Source organism: Hyperoodon ampullatus (assembly GCF_949752795.1).
Source record: "Hyperoodon ampullatus genome assembly, chromosome: 8".
NCBI classification, from domain to species: Eukaryota; Metazoa; Chordata; class Mammalia; order Artiodactyla; family Ziphiidae; genus Hyperoodon; species Hyperoodon ampullatus.
The window spans coordinates 10,219,938-10,241,603 of NC_136921.1; the positions used below are offsets into that span (position 1 = coordinate 10,219,938).

The 21,666-nt window shown below is 40.3% G+C and overlaps 1 protein-coding gene across 1 annotated transcript in view; it reads left to right on the forward strand.

Annotated features, from left to right (window-relative positions):
• The window catches only part of DNER (delta/notch like EGF repeat containing), a gene marked incomplete at both ends in the record, with an annotated part of 338,936 nt that overhangs the window by 307,031 nt on the left and 10,239 nt on the right, over positions 1-21,666 (forward strand). Inside the window, one exon of the mRNA XM_079710119.1 lies at positions 12,210-12,341. Coding sequence (XP_079566245.1) covers positions 12,210-12,341 — 132 coding nt within the window. The remainder of the gene's footprint in view (positions 1-12,209; positions 12,342-21,666) is intronic.

Sequence of the window (21,666 nt, forward strand, 5' to 3'; positions counted from 1 at the left end):
CTCCCACCCTCCCTGTCCCACCCCTCTAGGTGATCACAAAGCACCAAGCTGATCTCCCTGTGCTATGCGGCTGCTTCCCACTAGCTATATACGATTACATCTTAATATTTTCTTTTGATTTCTTGTTTCATGCTAGAAAGACCCTAGGTATCATGATTTTATAAATATGCTCTTATATTTTTCTAATTATGTATGAGTTAATTTTGGCCATGCAAATATTTAATACATTTGAAATTTATCCTGGCATCTTATGGGAGACAAAATGTAATCTTTTCTCTAGAATATTTAGCAAATCTCCAACTGCCTACTCAGCATTCACTTTTGGATGTCCCTCAGAGACACCTCAGACTCATATATCTTCTTCTCCTTTCTTTCTTTAAATATTTTCCAGCTCATTAAATGATATTACTACCACCTGAGCTGTTCTGGATGGAAACTGAGGAATCATTTTCATGCCTCCTCTTCTTCCTCCTTACCTGCATCCAACCACCAAGTCCTAGAAACCTCTAGATCCTCTCACTTCTTCCTAGAGCCAACACCAGGCTGCCTGCATCTCCGCCTGCACTAGTGCAAGGTGTCCCCACACCCATTCCCCTTCACCCCTAAACACTTGCCACACTGAAGAGACCTTTTAAATTAAAATCTAATCTTGTCTCTTCCTACTTAAAATCACCTACTGACATTTCATTGTCTCTAAGAAGAAAATCAAAGCCCTTAACTTGATCATCAAGACCTGGGAGGTCTGGCCCCATCTGGTCTTTCCAGGCTTTTCCTGGGCACCTCCATTGCTGTTTGATTCTTGAACACCCATGTCAGGCTCTTCTCAGTGATATTCTTCCCCTGGACCTCCTGCCTCGCAATCCGCCTGTCCCCCATACACATGCTGTAGCTGGAAAGTCTACCCCTAGGCTTTTGTTCAGGGTCCTTACCCTGATCATGGTGCGGTAGGACTCTTCCAGGTGAAGTAGGTTCAAACGTCACTCTTACTGGGCTTTGACAACAACAAATGCCTGTCTCTAGTCAGCCCTGTTAATTTTTCAAACTGCAGGGCACCACAGACTCTTTCCTAAAGTTGTTAGGAGAGTTGCACTATTAATGTGTTTTACAGAACACTGGTCAGATGAGATACTCCATGGAAGAAATGTCTGTGCCCCGCAAAATTGGGGACTTGGTACCTGCCATGTGGAGGTTCATAAAGAAGGCCCACATATTAGAGGCACTTACAGTCAAGAATCTTGTTTGCCTTTGTTTATTTCCAAATATATTTGATCATATAACTTTTTTTTTCCCCCCTTAAAAAAGAACCTATTCTGAGAACTAGCATTCCAGGGGAGGGACTGATAAAAAATTAACTGTCATCATGTAAGGAATCATGGTGCCTCTACTCTTGGAGTTGCTACCTTGGAACTAAATCCTCCTTCATTATAACTGAGGTTTAGCAAAATTTACTCTTGGCCAACTATTAAGTGCTCAAAAGCTCCCTAATTTGACTGAGTGGAGCGAATTAGGCAACTCATTGTTATCTAATTAGACACGCCATCCAGTGTCACATTTACCTTTTGAGACTGGCTTTTTCAGTTGGCTCAAGACACTTCACTCTCAGGCCAGCAGACTAACTCTGGGAGGAGGTATGTGGGGAGCTCTGCCCTTCCTTGATCAATTTAGGCTTCTCCTTGAAAATACACTCCCTCCAGTCATCTGGACCCAGAGAAGTTCCCTCTCTTCAACCCCTGCAGGCCTTCTACACAGCTGTCTCCTTAAGACCTGGCCTGCATCCTGTCCATTTTTCAGTTTTTAACTTATTTTGTGTCCACTCTTGTCTCTGAGGCTTTGTAATTCTGCTGCCTAGAATTATTTGGCTCAGGACTAGTAGAGGGAAAGAAAGGATGCCCTCATGCAACACGAATTCTCCAGGACTTGCTTTGCTTCTACCTGAAATCATAGACTGGAGATTACTGTACTCCAACAGGGAAGCCCAAAGTTCTTTCAGGCCTGTTGCCATGGCCACTAGAACAGTAGTCCAAACGGGACATCAGTGACCCATTGCTTTCTCACCATAGCAGAAGGTCTATATGCATTATTAAAAGTCAAATAATGTTATATTTCCCCTCTGTTTTCTAACTCAACTACTTTTCAATATTTGTCTCTCAGTTCACAAGAGAGTATTCTATAATTTCCAGCTCATTTTCATGGGCAAATGCCATCAATGTTTTATTCTCACTGAGATTTTTAATTTGCATTTCTTTGATGTTGAGCATCTTTCATGTAATTATTGACCATTCATCTGTCTTACCTTGAGAAGAGTCTTTTTAAATCTTTTGCCCATTTTTTATAAAAATTGGATTTTTGTCATATTACTGAGGTGTAAGAATTATTTACATATTCTAGATATAAATCCTTTGTCAGATGAACATTTTGCTCATCCATTCATTCTTTTTTTTTTTTTTCCCAGCAGGACATCCATAAATTCTTAATGGTATTTTTGTGGGGAGCAAGTACTTTTATTTTTGGTGATCTCTGATTTATCAATTTTTTTTCTTTTTTAGTTTGTTCTTTCTTTGCCTACCTTATAATGATGACGCTTTATCCAGTGTTTTCTTCTAGCATTTTTAAAAATAGATTTTGCTTTTAGGTTTAGGTTTTGAGTTAATATTTTTGTGTGTATGGTGTGACTTAAGGATGGAAGTTTATTCTTTTCCCCATATGAATCATCCAGTTATTCTAGCATCCTAGCTAAAGGAATTCATTAGCACATTTTTAAGGAAACTATTGACTGTGTATATGTCTTTTTCTTCCTTTGGCTGTTTTTTCAAAATCAGACTTTTTATTTTGAGATAATTGAAACTTCAAACTTCATAAGCCGTCTTAAGAAGTCACACAGAGGGATCCAGTGTACCGTTTAACCACTTACCCCCAATGGTAACACGCTGTACAACTACAGTACAATATCACACCCAGGATACTAACATTGTTACAGTCAAGATGCAGAACATTTACATCACAGGTATTCCTCATGCTTCCCTTTTATAGCCACACCCATTTCTCCTCCACCACAGGAAGCTTTCCTCTTAATCCCTGGAAACCACTAATCTGTTCTGCATCTTTATAATTTTGGTATTCCAAGAATGTTTTATAAATGGAATCATATAGCATGTAACCTTTTGTGTTTTTTTTTCACTTAGCATAATTCTCTGGAGATTCATCCAGATCATTATGTGTATCAAGTTTCTTCCTTTTTATTGCTGAGCTGCGTTCCATGATACGAATATACCACAGTTTGTTTAACTATCCCCCTGTTGAAAGAAATCTGGGTTCTTTCCAATTTTGAGCTATTATGAAGAAAGCTGCTGTAAACCTTCACTTACAGGTTTTTGTGTGAATATAAGTTTTTATTTTTTCTGGAACAGTTGCCCAGGAGTTCAAATGCTGGGTCATATGGTAGTTGATGTTTAGTTTTCCAAACTATGCCAGAATGTTTCCAGAGTGGCTTAACCATTTTCCCTTCCCATCAACAATGTATAGTGATCCAGTTTCTCTCTATCCTTGCCAGCATTTTGTATTGCCTTCATTTTTAATTTTAGTGATTTTGATAATGTGTTTAGTGATATCTTGTGGTTTTAATTTGAATTTCCCTACTTATAAATGATATTGGACGTCTTTTCATGTGATTATTCGACATCTGTACATCCTCTTTGGCGAAACGTCTCTTCATGTCCTTTGTCCATTTTCTAATCATATCCCATCATATCAAGGCTACATACTATCACATACTATGATTTCTGACCATTGATGTTGACCTTAATCACCTGAGGAAGTGTTTATCAAGTTTTTCCCCTATAATGTTACTCTTTTTCCCTCTTTGCATACTTTACTCCTTGAAAGAAGGTTACTATGTGTGGACCACACTTAAGGAATCGGGAGTTATCCTTTCCCTCTTTGAGGGTAGAGTAGCTACGTAAACTATGTGAAATTATTCTGTAGGAGAGATTTGTCTGTTTTCTCCCATTTATTTATTTATTTCATCATTTATTTATATCACTGTGGACTTGTGGATATTTATTTTATACTTTGAGTTATAATCCAGAACATTTAAATTTGTTTTGTAGCTCAAAATGTTCCAGATTTGGACACTGGGAGTTCTTTCATTTTGTTTTCTGTGTCCCTTTGACATACCCCATTGTTGTTGATGGAGAGAGTGTGTGTGTGTATGTGTGTGTGTATGAACACTTATATGCTTTCCGGCACTGCAAGAAGCTCCAGTCTTATCTTGTATATTTCCTGCTCCAGTCTTGAATCAGCCATCTCTCCAAGGAGCCTTGGTTCTTTTTATTGGAGAATGATACTGGAAACCAAGATCTGGGCACTAGCTATGCTCATTGTTCCTGGGATGTTGTTGCTTCTAGATCCTCTCAGCTGACATAGCAAGGGAATGTGTGTGTATACTAACCCACGTGTCTATAAATATTGCCATATGTAACCATCTGTATCTAAATAAAGCTAAACACGAATTTATACTAATTTCTCCAACTCTATTCCATTATTACATGTTTCATTCCAGCCTTCTCTCCTGTTTATCTGTAAATTCCCACACCAACAACAAGATTGCTGGCTCCTACCATCCAACATCCTTTTACTTACTTGCTTAATTCCTATATACATGTAGAGCAGTATCAGAATTCATAACTTGTATCCTCGTGGGAAGCAACTTTATAAACTAGACTACAGTGCTGGTGTACAGATCCTTCTGCCTTCAGTCCTACCAACTCTACTCGTTCCAAAGTCACTTAGGTCAGCACTGCCCCCCACCCTGCAGTGAGGTTGTTTCATACATTTGTAAATACTGTTAGATTATTTTTTCACAGTCTGCATTCATTTTTTTATTTTACATCTTTATTGGAGTATAATTGCTTTACAATGTTGTGTTCCTGATGTACAACAAAGTGAATCAGCTATATGTACACATATATCCCCATATCCCCTCCCTCTTGAGCCTCCCTCCCACCCTCCCTATCCCACCCCTCTAGGTCATCTCAAAGCACTGAGCTGATCTCCCTGTGCTATGCAAGCTACCCACTAGCCATCCATTTTACATTTGGTAGGTTATATATGTCAACGATACTCTCTCACTTTGTCCCAGCTTCCCCTTCCCCCTCTGTGTCCTCAAGTCCGTTCTCTACCTCTGCGTCTTTATTCCTGCCCTGCCACTAGGTTCATCAGTACCGTTTTTTTAGATTCCTTGTATATACGTTAGCATACGGTATTGTTTTTCTCTTTCTGACTTACTTCACTCTGTATGACAGGCTCTAGGTCCATTCACCTCATTACAAATAACTCAGTTTTGTTCCTTTTTATGGCTGAGTAATATTCCATTGTATATATGTGCCACATCTTCTTTATCCATTCATCTGTCGATGGACACTTAGGTTGCTTCCATGTCCTGGCTATTGTAAATAGTGCTGCAATGAACATTGTGGTACATGTGTCTTTCTGAATTATGGTTTTCTCAAGGTATATGCCCAGTAGCAGGATTGCTGGCTCATATGATAGTTCTGTTTTTAGTTTTCTAAGGAACCTCCATACTGTTCTCCATAATAGCTGTATCAATTTACATTCCCACCAATGGTGCAGGAGGGTTCCCTTTTCTCCACACCCTCTCCAGCATTTATTGTTTGTAGATTTTTTGATGATGGCCCTTCTGACTGGTGTGAGATGATACCTCATTGTAGGTTTGATTTGCATTTCTCTAATGATTAGTGATGTTGAACATTTTTTCATGTGTTTGCTGGCAATCTGTATATCTTCTTTGGAGAAATGTCTATTTAGGTCTCCCACCCATTTTTGGATTGGGTTGTTTGTTTTTTTGATATTGAGCTGCTTGAGCTGCTTATAAATTTTGGAGATTAATCCTTTGCCAGTTGCTTCGTTTGCAAATATTTTCTCCCATCGTGAGGTTTGTCTCTTTGTCTTGTTTATGGTTTCCTTTGCTGTGTAAAAGCTTTTAAGTTTCGTTAGGTCCCATTTGGGTTTTTTTTGTTTTTATTTCCATTTCTCTAGGAGGTGGGTCAAAAAGGATCTGCTGTGATTTATGTCATAGAGTCCTCTGCCTGTGTTTTCCTCTAAGAGTTTTATAGTGTCTGGTCTTACATTTAGGTGTTTAATCCATTTTGAGTTTATTTTTCTGTATGGTGTTAGGGAGTGTTCTAATTTCATTCTTTTACATGTAGCTGTCCAGTCTTCCCAGCACCACTTATTGAAGAGACTGTCTTTTCTCCATTGTATATCCTTGCCTCCTTTGTCATAGATTAGTTGACCATAGGTGCGTGGGTTTATCTCTGGGCTTTCTATCCTGTTCCATTGATCTATATTTCTGTTTTTGTGCCAGTACCATACTGTCTTGATTACTGTAGCTTTATAGTATAGTCCGAAGTCAGGGAGCCTGATTCTTCCAGCTCTGTTTTTCTTTCTCAAGATTGCTTTGGCTCACAGTCTGCATTCTTTCCTGGGATCTTCCAACTAGAGGGGTTTTGTTTCTGTTTTTCCTATAGAAGTACAGTTTCTCAAGCACCATTTGTTGAAAAGCCTATCTTTCCTTCATTGAATTGCTTTTAAACCTTTGTCAAAAATCAGTTGGCCATATCTGTGTGGGTCTGGTTTGGATTCTGTATTGTTTTTCATTGATCTATGTATCTATTCCTCTGTCAATACTACTCAGTCTTGATTGCTGCAGTTATGTAATAACTATTGAAATCAGGCAGAATGATTCTTCTCAATTACTCTTTTTCTTTCAAAACTGTTTCACCTATACTAGTGTCTTTGCTTTTTCATACAAATTTTAGAATAATCTTGTCTATATTTACAAAAGATTTTGATGAGGTATTAATAAGAATTGTATTAAACCTGTATATTAATTTGGGAAGAATTGATATCTTAACTATTTGGAGTCTTCCAGTCCATGAACACAGTATGACACTCCATTTATTTAGATCTTTGATTTCTTCATCAGCATTTTGTAGTTTTCAGCATGTAATTCCTATACATGTACAACTAAATATTTCTCTCTTTTTGAGTGATTATAAATAGAATACAGTTTGGTGTGCACATGTTCAATCCTAGTGTGTAGATATACAACTGATTTTTGTATGTTTATCTTGTATCCTCTGACTTTGATGAACTTACTAGTTTTAGGATTCTGGGGGGGTAGATTCCTTGTGATTTTATGCATAGGTAGGTATGTCTTCTGAAATTAGGGACAGTTTTATTTCTTCCTTTCTGATATGTATAAATGTTATTTCCTTTTATTGTCTTATTACACTGGCTAGAACTCCTCACACTAGTTTGAGTAAGAGTGGTGATAGCAGGCATCCTTGCTTTGTTCCCAATCATAGGGGAAAAGCACAATTAAGTATAATGTTACCTATAAGGATTTTTAGATTTTTTTTAAATCAAATTGAGGAAGTTACTCTCTATTCCTTGCTTGCTGATAGCTTTAGTTATGAATGGGTGTAGAATTTTGCCAGATGCTTTTTCTGCATCAATTGATATCAGCATATGATTTTTCTTCTTTAACATATTAATATGATGGATTATATTCATCAATTTTCAAATATTGAATTAATCTTGCCTTGCTGGGATAAAACCCACTTGGTCATAGTGTATAATTCTTTTTATATATTTCTGAATCCTGTCCTCTAATATTTTGTTCAGAGTTTTTGTGTCTGTGTTCATGAGGGATATTTGTCTGTAGTTTTTTTTCTCTCTCTCTCTTTTTTAATATTATCTTTGACAATATTGAATTTTTCACATCTAGAAATTCCATTTGTTTTTTTTTTAATATCTTCCATTTTTATCCTCATTTTCCCCATGTTTTCCTTCACATTTTGAACAAATGTTTTGTTTACTCACCATCATCTGTTATTTCTGTACCTCTGTCTTTTGACTGATTTTCCTTCTGGTTATAGGTCCCATGTTCTTGCTTTTTTGTGTGTGTACATCTGATATTTTTTTGTTTGAATGCTGGTCATTGTGAGGTAAGTTGTTGAGTGATTGGATTTCTTTTAAAAGTGCTGGCATTTTTTGTGGCAGGTAGGTAAGTTACTTGCTGATCTGATTGATCCTTTCAAGGTTTGTTTTTGTATTTTGTATTTTGGAGTCTCTAGTAGCCTTTAGGGATAGTTATGTCCTACTACTGAGGTGTCACCTTTTCCTCCCATAATGCACTGGGTGGCCAATGAAACGTCTGCATTCCAACCTGTGAGAGTTTGAATACTTCCCAGTCCTCTGTGAGCTTTGGAAACTGTTCATCTTTCCTCTTGTTTGCCATGCCTGTGGAGTTCCAACGTACTCATACACAGTATTCAGCAGCAAACTCAGGGATGCATCATATCTCTCATGCTCCTTTTCTGAGTGGCTCTCCCTTCTGTAGTGGTCTGTCCTACAAATTACAGCTATCTCAGCCTCCACAGATTCCAGTTACTCCCCACATTTCAGTGAAACCGTTGTGTTCTAAATTGGTTCAGAATTTAGAATGCCAGAGTGGTTATGGTACTCAGCTGTTCATTTGTCTCCTCTTAGCAATCACAGTCATGCACTGCTTGTTGTCTAATGTCTTAAAGTGTTTTTTAAAGTATATATTTTGTCCACATGTGTAATTATTTACAGTGGGAGGGCAAGACAGGTTCCAGTTGCTCCATTGTGGCAGAACTTCCAAGTAAGTCATTAGATTCATTTCATCTAGAATAAAATGCCTGTGAAGTATGAAGGAGTTATACTTACAGTACCCATTCCAGTGCCTGGCACATAATAGGCTTAGATTTAATACTAGGTATTATGATTATAATGATTTTCATTGATATCATTTGGTGTGGGCTCTATTAACCCAAGGATGTACTGACAGCAGAGACTTCTGACTTCTTATCTTTTTCATTTTAATTTATCTGAGGAAAGCATACCGAATTAAACAGTCCACTTGTGAATTTGCATGCATACTACCAAAGGTGATACCTACTATACAGATTGCCTCTTAGAAAGTAGTAGATTGAAAAGCAATAGGAAAAGATTTAAAGTTCAGACTTTGATTTCCAGCCTTAGTCAAGTAGAAATTTCATTTTGTATTCTCTTTACAAATGTTATTCAAGCACAACGGCGATTTAAAAGTAATTGATTTTCCCCACTCAAATAAAAAAGTAAGCAACTCAACGAAAAAGTCATCTGGCTTAAGCCAGCAAAAGCATAAAGATTTATTAAGTATTATTAAGTATTAAGTATTATTAAGTATTTTTTATTATTTACTATATTTATTAAGTATTTATGAGTGGAGAAAGGTGATATAATGTACTAAGAACTCTTCCACTAAAATTAACTAGAATGCATATTGCTTGGAGATGGAATGGTGAGGTGTTGAAATGTATATAAGAACATAATACTCCTAATACAGGGAAGCATAAATGAAACCAAAATTAGTCTCTATAATTTGTAATAAATCTTCAGTTACCTTGCAAAGTGCATGATCACTGTGAGGCAGAGAAGAGCAATCATCTTTGTAAGTCTTCTGGTGGAAATTTCCTTGAGTGGCTCCATCATCAGAATCACCCCATATGCTTACCACCAGCATATGACACAGTGAAGTCCTCAGCTGCAAGCCAGTTGGGGGTAACTGATTCAGATAGAAGTGTAGGCATGTTAGTTTGTAAAATGGGCCAACAGAGTAAATCTAAAGGTATCTGTGAACTGTGCATTGCTCCACGGTTCTTCCAGAGCACATATGCTGTGGAAATAGCTGCTAGCTATTTGGGCTCCTGACTGGCATGGAGTTTTATCATAAACTAATGTCACTGAATCCCAAGTATAGCTCTAAGAACACTGTGGTGATGAAAGCCAGACTGGGATAGGTTTGGGACTCTCTCTGGGCCATGGTTCTTTGGTTCCTGGGTCTTAGATATTTGATGAATGTCTACAGAAAAAGTTCATCTTATTTTCTCCTGCCATTCTCTATTCCTACCAAGTCCTTCCAATCCAGTGAGTCCCAAGAAGAGATAAATCTGAGGATCTTAGCTTCTCTTGACTATATTAGAGCCACTTAGAGGTCCAAGAGCCAAAACGTGTATTAGGGCTGCTCTGAACCTGAACTTGGCATTTACCTCCCTAGGGAAGCTCTGGACCAAAGCAGGACTGGGTGGGCTGGACTGACAGCTCTAGAACTGCCAAAAATTTAGGAAGTTAAGAGGGTTTGACACTGACATTAAACTTCTGAAGCAGGGTGGGGCTTTTGAGTTTTGCTAGGCTATAGCAGTAGGGAGAAGTCAGGCCATTTCTGTAGCTATTGCTGCAAAGGTAACAGAGCATCTTTTTTTTTAAGACTATTTTTTTTTTTTTAACAGAGCATCTTATTTCAGAATTTGCAGTATTCAGATTGCCAGGGAAAGAAAGCTATTGTTTAGTAAATACCTCAATTAAGCTTGTCTTCCTAAATGGATGGAAAGCAGTACTGATGTGTATATTTGTCAAGGCCTTTGATTTCATCCTTTTATCGCTTCTCAGCACATTCCTGTTTATATGTCTCTTCAACTAGTCTACCATGTAATGCCATTTGTAATAGTTTAGTCTATGCTCTTTTCCAGTCAGAGTGATTGCCCCATTAATAGACAGAAAACCTTTGAAAGAGGTTAGTAAGAGGCAATCAATTTCATGTCTTTCGTATTGATATAAATGACTATATTTATTGCAGGAAACAAATTCGCTTAGACACTACTGAATTATAAGCAATCTAGTAGGACCTAGACATAGTAAATGTTTTATTTGACAGATTTTACTTTAAAAATAAAATAGTCTGCTGCCAGGTATGAAAAAAGTGTGAAGTGAAACAGACGTGAACTATTTTAGTTTGAGATTCTGCCTCTAAAATGGTCTGTGAGTGACATATGGTGGTTTTATAAACACAAGGTAAACCAATGACAGGTAGAAAAGCTCTTTAATACTAATTAAGTAAGCCTGGAAGTAATTACCCAAGTGTACACTGAAATATTGCCTTTGAAAATGGACAGAATATTTGATTTTGCTCTTTTGTTTTAGTCGATGACTATAGCAATGCTAGGAATTTAAAAAATATATATATATCACTTTTTACATTTATCTAAGCAAATGGAGATATATTTAAAGTTTTCTTTTTCTCATTTTCACACTTTTAAGAAAGATTGCCTCAATTTGAAGTACCCTCTCTTCAGCTTCGATGTGATATCTTTAAGAGGTGTACCCACTTTGTATTGACTCATACACATGCTTTAAAATCACACAAAGATGGCTTTGTTTGTGTAACTTCTAATAACAAGCTATTTCTTATAAGTTGGTCTTTGGACCACAGTGATATCAGCCCATGTTCTGGTTTGTTAGTTTAAACTAGGCTTTCTCTGAGGGGATCAAGGATGCCCCCAAATGTTGGGTGTAGCGGCCTCAGGAGCCCCAGGTCACGGTTTTCATTATGGGGGAAGGACAGACGGACTGGAGCAGATGTGAGCTTCCCTCGGGGACCATTTCCCAGGGAAGATTATTTCAGTACTGGACTCACCCCAGACATCACAACTGTCATTCCTTAGGGGGCCCTGATGTTCTCCTTCAGCATTTCAATCCCTCCCAGAAGCATTTCCAGGGATTTGGAAAGAGGAGTACATTTTCATAATTGACTCAGGCTAGGCACACGTCTGTGACCTAGAACTATCCAGAAAATAGTCAAATGCCCACGCTTACACAATCAAACACGTGGCTACAAAAAAAAAAAAAAAAAAAAAAAAAAACCCATAAACTGTGAGTTTTTTGGCTTTCCGGAGTTTCAGAAAAACAAATAAGAAGATTCAGCTGACTAAATCCAAAACAAAATATATTTCTTTAGTAAAATCAGGAGCCCAAGTTTGTTTTTCCGATAAACTTCAAAAGGTTTATTCAGATATGGGAATCAGCTTCAGATAATGAATTCAAAAGATTAAAGGAGATTCTTTTTACCGGTGCCATTTCTTTTTCTTTTTTAAGCTTTACTTAAGTAAAGGATCCCTTGTCTGGAATTCTGGGAGAGTTCTGCACTTTATACAAACAGCCAGTTGGGCTGCATTGCAGGAGATCGTGACCCCAGCCTTAGATCTTTGCTGAGCTGGAGGAGTGACGGGGGACAGAGCCGCTGGGGCAGCTAGCTGGCTCACTGCCGCTTTTCTTGATCTCCTTAGGTGAAGAGTGTGACATCGACATCAATGAATGTGACAGTAACCCCTGCCATCACGCCGGTACCTGCCTGGACCAGCCCAATGGTTATACATGCCACTGCCCACGCGGCTGGGTAGGAGCAAACTGTGAAATCCGTGAGTATTCTGCTGCTCGGCCACTGTGACTTACCGTTACATTTTCATTCAATGAGAAGAGGATGCGCCGGCCCCACAGCCCTCACAGGTGAGGCAGTGAGGCCCAAGGGGTACCCTGAGCCCCCCATGCCTCCCGGATCCCAGTTGAGGGCTTTGGCTCAGTGTGTTATGCTGCTCTCCCCCCCTCCTTCCTGAGTCTGAATCCAGCCTTTCCACCGGGATGAGAACGCGCAGATGTCATCCAGAGTTCGCGGCTGCTAAGGCAGCCAAAAATGTGCTTAGCAGAGAAGCGTTAGAATCGCATCAGAAAAGAGAGTCTTTGTGTCGAAAGCATTAAGAAAACCACACAGAATGTAAATTCACTTTGCATTCTTTGTCTTCAAGTGTCTTCAAACGTATTAGGTTCCATCAATTGCCTGGAGAAAAGTTCCGTGAGGATGAGCATAAAAGATAAAAATCTGAAAAATACTTTGAGCTGCTTAGAGTGAGGTGTTCTCTACAGATGGACTCACAGAAGTTTGACAATGTCAGGATCAGGATTTTATATATTAAAATCACGTATCTACTAGGACTGAGGTGAAAACGAGAACTGCCCTGGAATTGGGTTCTCATTGTTTTGTAAATCGCTAAAAACTCAGCGTTGAAGTGTGTTTTCTTCTCATTTAAATTAGTCAGCGTAGTTGGGTTTGGCTCTGTCCTAAAATCTCCCTCCTGTGCCCTCTTTCCCACTCTCTTACTCTTCATCAGGCAAAGACAGCTCATCTGCTGTGTGAGTTTGGCAGGAGACAGCTCAGTATACGTAGCCGTGTCTGTCTGTCTGCCTCTTGGGCTGGCCTGTCTGCTGCCTCTACTCCTCCACGCTGTACATGTTTCAAGAACAGGCCCCTCGCTGGTGGTCCAGCACCGCCCATGGCTGCACGGGCTTGTCTAATTCTTGGTGTGTGTCTGAAGTGGTGCATGGCCAGTAACAGGAAACCTTCTTATCCACAAATATGGACCATATTCTTCAACATCAACTTGACCAGTAATGAAGGTGTTATTTGGGCTCCGGTCTGCTCACTCTTTGTCTTTGTCTTGGCTCAGGACTTGAGAGAGGAAGAGAGCAATTCCTTTTAGGTCTCCCCCTCATCCTTTCCAAATACCCCTATACAGAAAGGTTTTAGGACCAACTGTTCTTGCTCACGATGGCTGAGAAACACACTGTTGTTGAAGAAAGGGAAGGAAAGGGATTCCAATGGTACAGATGCTCAGGGCTGTGAATTGATGCAGGATGTTAAGACTAAAGTAGGTATAGGATGATAAGTCCAGTCTGGTGAGATCGGATGGTGGGAAGGATCCCAGATGTGGGCCAACAGGACCTCGGTTCTCGCCCTGGCTGTGGCACTTATTGTGTGGCTGCATTTAGTTGTGCTGAGTCTCAGTGTACTTATCCATAAAATAGGACCAGTTTTCATTATAAAATTTGGTAATTCTGTGAAATGACAAATTTCATGCCTTGGGGCAGAGGAATATCTATGTATAATTTGTAAATCCTCGGTGTGAAGGTAAATATATAGTAGAGCCTGGGTAAGAAGTCAGGAACACAAAGGATGCCCTTAAGAAGTTTTGAAGTAAAATCTTATAACTATCAAAAAAATCTAGTTTTACTTCCTTCTGGTGATGGATAAGATAGGCAAAAGATATACAAGGATGGAATAATATGGACAAAAGTTGGCTTCATGGTCTAGCTCCATCATGGACAAGTGTATCTCAGCCTTGTCTTTCTCACTTGTGAAATGGTGATAGAAAAGTTGCTGTGAGGCTTAACGGAAGCAAATTTGTGCAGATCTCGGCTATGCAGTAGGCACTAAATAAGTGTTAGCTGCTGCTTCTCTTCTGCGCCACTGTCGCCCTTATCCTATGAGCTCCTCCTGGCAAACACTAGCCTTTGGCACTTGTCAGAGGGCACAGGCCACTCACTCTGAGCAGCTGGGTGTGACGGGACCCATCACACATCTCAGCACACACCTGGGTTCTCTGTTCGCCCAGAGTAGCACTTTCCATTTGATGATCTCATTTGCACCCCTCCATTCAGCCAAAGGTGTTAAAATAAATGTCATCACAGATTAGGCTCTACTGGGTCTCAATGTTGGATGCTTCCATCCTTGACCTGAGCATAAGAATGGAGAATAAGCATATAAGGTTTGCGATAACACACAGGTGGAACTGGTGGCCAGTGCCGAGAGAAATGGATCTGAATCAATGGGACGGATTCAAAGCAGAAGTGGAAGCAGAGTTTGGACTGTCAGTGGGCAGGGAAGATATAAGAGGTCTCCTGTCCTGTATGAGCCATGGGACCCATGGTCTCTGAGGTTTCTTTCTAACCCTGAACATCTATGATCTTCTGAAGTGGCTAGAAACCAAGAGGAGGGTGCCTGAATGACACAAGATCAGGTTGGTAAGTCTCAACAGGAAAGCTCAGATGAAGCAGAGAAGAGGGAGAACCATGGCCCATGTAGCTCCATAGCATGGCGGGCTCCGAGTTGTCAAAGGCAGTAATGGGGCCTCCCACCAGCCTGACCTCTGCTTACTGAGGCCATTCACCTGCCCTCCTTTCTTGTTCACTACACTTGAGTCACATTGTCCTCCTTTCCCTTCTGTGAGCAGGTCCCGTTCATTCCTGCCATCAGGGCCTTTGCCTGTGCTGTTCCCCATGCCTGGAGCTCTCTTCCTTGCGATTTTTTTTTTCTTTTTTTTTTTGGCGGTACGCGGGCCTCTCACTGTTGTGGCCCCTCCCGTTGCGGAGCACAGGCTCCGGACGCGCAGGCTCAGCGGCCATGGCTCACGGGCCCAGCCGCTCCGCAGCATGTGGGATCTTCCCGGACTGGGGCACAAACCCGTGTCCCCTGCATCGGCAGGCGGACTCCCAACCACTGCGCCACCAGGGAAGCCCTTCCTTGCGATTTTAGCACAGCTGTCTCCTTCTCAGCTTTTAGGTCTCAGTGTGAACATCACCTTCTCAGATGCCTTCCCTGACCACCTGTATTTGTTTCCTACTGCGGCTGCAACGAATTACCACAGATTTAATGGCTTAAAACACAACATGACTGTCTTCCTTCTGGAGTTTCTAAAGAACCTTCTTCTTTGCCTTCTCCAACTTCTAGAGGCTGCCTACCTTCCTTGGCTCGTGGCCCCTTCCTCCATCTTCAAAGCCAGCAATCATGTCTCTCTGACTCCTGCTTCCATTGTCACATTTCCTTCTCCAGATCTCTCATATCCCTCTTTCACTTATAAGGACTCCTGTGATTACTTTGGGCCCATGAAGGTAATTTAGGATAATCTATCCATCTCAAGACCGTCAGCTTAATCGCATCTGCAGAGTTCCTTTTGCCGTGGAAGGTAGCATAATCAAAGATTCTGGGGAATAGTATGTGTTCGTCTTTGGGAGACCATTATTTGGCCTACCATAGCACCTTGTCAGCAGTGTTTCATTACTCCCGTTTGTTCTTAAAAATTATAACATTTGGAGATGATTTAGCATTACTTTTTTTCTGTTACAGCATCATCCTAATCATTATAATAAGTATTTGCATAAACATAACTTAGACTGATTAAAGGGGCAGGATTTGGTGAATAGAATGGGTGCTGCTCTTAAGAACAGGGATCTGGGTTGGTCCTGCCACCCAGCCAATCACCAGGCAGGAGGAAGGGCATTTTATCTCTCTGGAGCTCAGTTTCTTCATCCATAAAATGAAGGATTAAATGAAATGGTTAGTTTTCTTCCTTCCAGCCTTAGCATTGTTGGATTCACCCTCAAAGTAGCATCATGCTCTGCCAGGAAGCACATATTATAATAAGGCAGGCATTTCCTATTGCCTTTTCCTTACAGAACACCATAGGATGTTTCCTATTGCATGTGGCAAAGAGAAGAGAAATTCAGAAATTCATAGAATACGTGTGTGATACTCACAAACACACACTGAGAGTTCGTGCAGATTCCAGTGAAGGAAGGACTCTGCATGTGGAAATGAGTCCACTTTGTCATCAGCCAACACTAGATTCAGAAACCTCAATGGGATTTACATGCAAATTAACACCATTTTAGAGGTTCCATGGCTCACATTCCTAATGTTTACCCTAATAATGGATCGTTTTTAGAAATGTGCCCTTTAGAGTTATTATCTGGCCCCCAATCAGTCATAAGAAGCAGAAATCTAGCAGACCACACATATTTATCAAAACCATCAAAAACATTGATCCAGAACTATCCTAAAAGGATCATGGGAGTAGCTGTGGTGTTTTATACATATTCTGAGACAAATGCAAACCCTAAGTTCTAGAAACTAACAAAACAAGCCTGCTGAAGTTTTAACTCTGACACTTGTTCTTAACCACCTTTGGGCTGATCAAAAAATTTTGGGAGGATTTTAATAAAACTTTTGCCTTCCTAAAATCAAAGTCTAAAATTCAAAATTCTTATAATTCTCTACATAGTGGAATGTTTTGTATCATTTGTGTTGGAGCTTTAAGGTCTATACAGTTAGAGTTACAGACAGTCCTGCTGACTGAGAGTTGACTAGTTCTATATACTGAGCAGTTGAATCTATGGTTAAACTATTGAAATTAATGACATTCTGCAATTGAGAACTAGGAGAACAGGGCATCTTGGATTTATGCATTCAATGAATAATTAAGGCCCTCTTATTGTCAGACGTCAAGCATAGTGCCCAGGATATAAAGATTAATGAAACAGCTCTTGCCTTCAGGATCTCCTCCTCCAAGGGTGGGTCTTCATATGTGACAGGAGTTGCTGTGAGACTTCGTGCAGGTAGCTCCAGGAGCCCAGGGAAGGAGCAAAGTTGGATATCTTCCCAAAATGCATGGAACTTAATAATGCTTGAAGAAACCCAACAAACCGTTATGTTATATGAGCAGTCCTTATCGTACAAATAGATTCGGATCTTTTGTTCTCATTTTTGTGTAAACCAGGATTTTTAAAAAACAAAACTAATTTGGGATTAACATATACACACTGCTGTATATAAAATAGATAACCAACAAGGACCTACTGTATAGCACAGGGAACTATACTCAATATTTTGTAATAAACTATAAGGGAAAAGAATCTGAAAAAGAATATATATATGTGTACATATATATATATATATACACACACACACACACACACACACATATATATATAAAACTGAATCACTGTGCTGTACACCTGAAACTAACACAACATTGTAAATCAATTATACTTCAATAAAAAAGAAAACAAACAAAATAAAATTAATTAATCTTCCTCCCCATGGAGACTCCCCACCTCACTCCCCAAAGGTAACAACTGTTACCCATTTATTGTGGATTCTTCCAGATGCTTTCAGTCACTGTATAAAGTCCCATTTTCTCCCATACACATGGGACTATTCTATACATACTGTTCAGCATCTTGCTTTTATGCTTAGTAATATATCTTGAGTGTTTATCCATGTTGGCTTATGCAGATCTTTCTCAATTTTTTTTAACACCAGATAGTATTTCCATTTTTTAGATGCTGTATAATTTATTTAATAATACCCCTATTGATTGACAGATAACTCATTTTCAGGTTTTTGGTATTAAAAACAACAGTAGAGTGAAAATTCTTATATATACATATTCTTGTGTGAGAATATCAGTAGAATACATTCTTGAAAATGGAATAGTCAAATTAAAGGGTCCTTGAATTTTTCATGAGCGTTTATTTATATATTGGCTCTTTGCCAATAAAACTTTTTCTCTTGGAAGCAATGGTGTTGGGGGTTGAAGTTGACTCGGAAGTCCCACTTAATCCACAATTACCTTGCTAAATACTTTGAACACCAAGGCTGCATCCTGCACTGACCTCTTGGGAAGCTATCGTGGCTAGATGTGGGGAAACAGCCTGATTATGGGAAGGACATGACTGTGGAGTTGTGCGGTCCTGGTTTTGAATCCCAGCTCAGGTACTTACTACTGGTAAACAAGAGCTCTGAGCCACAGGCCTTGATAAATGAGGTAATACATGTGAATAACACAGTGCAGTACAGTGCCTGGTTCACAGTGAGTGCTCAGTAAATGGTTGCCTTAATTGCTATCATCAGTTGTCACTCTCTGAGCAGTGAGCAGCCTCTGGGTGTCTATTCAAAGTGAAATTTCCCTGCCTCTGATGGAATATTGATAAATTAGATGTTTCTGAGATAACTACTGATTTTCTAAACATACTGAATATTTTAGGATAACAGGCATTCTATAGATATGTAGTTTTATTGATGTAATTAGACCTTGACTTTTCTGTTCCAAGGTAGATACAGGTATTCCACGAGGGGAATCTTCATCCTCCCTTCCTGAAGGGTCCTGATGGATGCATATAGCAGAGGGAAGTGTTTCTCAGGCCTTTTGACTGCAACCCACAGTAAGAAATAGATTTTGCGTTTTGATGCAGCACATAACATACAGTGTCTCTCCCACTCACACAAAACATGAAGTAGTACTTACTTTACAAGTGTGACACACTTTTATATGGTTTTCTAAATTTATTTTCTAATGCAGTCTGGCCCCAATACATTGATTTCCACATTGTGCAGTATGGAAAACATTACTTATTAAGTGTTTAGAGCCAAAGTGTGTGGTTCAAATTCAAGTTCTGCCACTTATTACATGTGGAAACCTGGGCAAGATTCTTTTCCCTTTAGGTTATTACAAAATATTGAGCATAGTTCCCTGTGCTATACAGTAGGTCCTTGTTGGTTATCTATTGTATATATAGTAGTGTGTGTATATTAATTCCAAATGAGTTTTATTTTTTAAAAATCCTAGTTTATACCAGAATGAGAACCAAAGAACCGAATCTATTTGTACAATAAAGATTGCTCATATAACATAACTGTTTTGATGGGTTTCTTCAACCATTATTAAATTCCATGCATTTTGGGAAGAAGAAACCCAAGACAACCAACTTTGCTCCTTCCCTGGCTTCTTTGGAGTCCCAGCTGCTTTCTGTATAAAAGGGAGGTAGTAGCAATGTCCACTTCGGAGCATTGTATGAGGAATAAAGGACCTAACACACTTAGAATAGCGTTCAGCACACATTGAACTCTCAATAACCGTTCACTGTTATTAACCAAAACGCTGAACAAAATAATACAACTGCCTATTTGATGTCGCCCCTTGGGTGTCTTGAAGGCACTTCCAATTCAACATGTACAAAACAAAACTCATGAGCTTCCACTCAAACCTGGTTGTCTTGCCATGGCCCCTGCTTGCCTCCAGCACTTCATCCATCCAGGGATACAAGCCAAAGGCCAAGAAATTTGACGCTACCTTTGTCTCTCCTCACTGGCCTCTACAAGCTGCACAGTCTGATGAATTCCACCCCTAACTCACACCCACATTCCTTCACCTCTCTGTCTCCACCCCGCTCACCCAGGCCAAACCACCACCAGCTCCGCCAGATGCCGCAGTAGCCTCTGACCTGGCTTCCACCCTAGCCCCTCAAACCCTTTCTTCATATACAGCCAGAAGCAACCTTTCTTTTCTTTTTGCTTCCTTTCTTTCTTTTTAGTTTTCCAAAAGTATTTAACCTTTTCATTATTTGAAAAATTTTTTCATTGTGGTAAAATACACATAACTATCTTAACCATTTTTAAGTGTAAGTACATTTATATTGTATACAATATTGTAAGTACATTTATATTTATATTGCAACCATCACCACCATCTTTCCTCAGAATTCTTTTCATCTTGCAAGACAAACTCTACACCCATTCAACAGTGACTGCCCATGCTTCCACCCCATCTCCCCCAGCCTCCTTCCCTCCCTCCCTCCCTCTCTCTCTCCCTTCCTTCCATCACCCGCCCCCCTCCCCAGCCTCTGGTAGCCACCATTCTACTCTCTGGGGTTTTTTTTTCCTATATGTTGCACATATAAGTGACATCATGCGATATGTATCTTTCTGTGTCTGGTCTATTTCACTTAGCAGAATGTCCTCCAGTTCATCTATGTGGTCGTAAATGGCAGAGGCGTCTTTTTAAAGTGCAAATCTGAACCCTCAGACCCTCCCTGCAACCACTGTTTCCATCCTTGCCCACACCAAGTTGCTATTAAAGTACATCAATGGGCTTCCCTGGTGGCGCAGTGGTTGGGAGTCTGCCTGCCGATGCAGGGGACACGGGTTCGTGCCCCGGTCCGGGAAGATCCCACATGCCGTGGAGCGGCTGGGCCCGTGAGCCGTGGCCGCTGAGCCTGCGCGTCTGGAGCCTGCGCTCCGCGACGGGAGAGGCCACAATAGTGAGAGGCCCATGTACCGAAAACAAACAAACAAACAAACAAAAATATTAATGACTAAAGAGCAAAGGCCACACTCTTGCCTATGGGACTAGGAGGGCTGCCCCTACACTGTGGGGAGGTGCCCCGTCTTCACTCAGACAGTCTCTGCCTCGCTGCCTTGAGCGGCCACCCTGTCCTCCTTCCAGCTCCTCACTCTGCTTTCCACCTCCTCCCAGGTCTTTGCCTGGGACAGCCTTCCCTTTGTTGTTCTCCATCCCTGGTGACTATGCACTCACCCTTAGAGCCACGCTTGCTGCGGACCCCCATCACAAAAGCTCTCCTGATTCCCCAGTTAGATGGCGATTCCCTTGTCCCCTCTGGAAGCAGTGCCGCTCTGGTCCCTCATGGCTTAACACACTTGGACTTAACCAAGCGGCTTAGCCCACTTTCCTCTCAGTTTTCCCTTGCTTCTTACCCCAGGCACTCAGCACAATGCTCGGCGTATAGTAGGTGCTTATTGATACCGGTTCAGTGATGGGATCGCTAGGAGGGAGGTGAGCTGTGCCTTCTGTTCCCCCCGCTTCTGCATCTTCTGAAGATTAATGAGCGTGTTAACTTTTTTCAGTCTCATTGACTGTTTTGATTGTCCACCTGACTTTTAGCTACAGAAAACATAAAGAAATTTGAAATCCCACCTCAGTTATTCTAGGCCACAGATGGTTCAAAAATTATCTAGCTATCTAAGTGACATCTACTCCAAACAGACTTTCATTCCTTTACTTTCAGACTCTTTTTAAGTCTGAAAAAGACTTAAAAAGTAGGTGGACAAATTAGTCTAGTTAGATTCACCTGGGTAAATGAAAAAACAGATATAGAAAATGTATTTTAGAATTAAATTTGTCTATCGAATGAGGTCTCTTTTCAGTGGAGTGGAGGTGGTCGGTGGGTCTCGTTTTATCCTCAGCTTGGCCACTGACTGCCTGCTTTACCTTGAGCAGAGGCTCCGAGTCCAGCCCCTACGTAGCTCCTATTTTCGTACCGATTGAAATGTTAAAG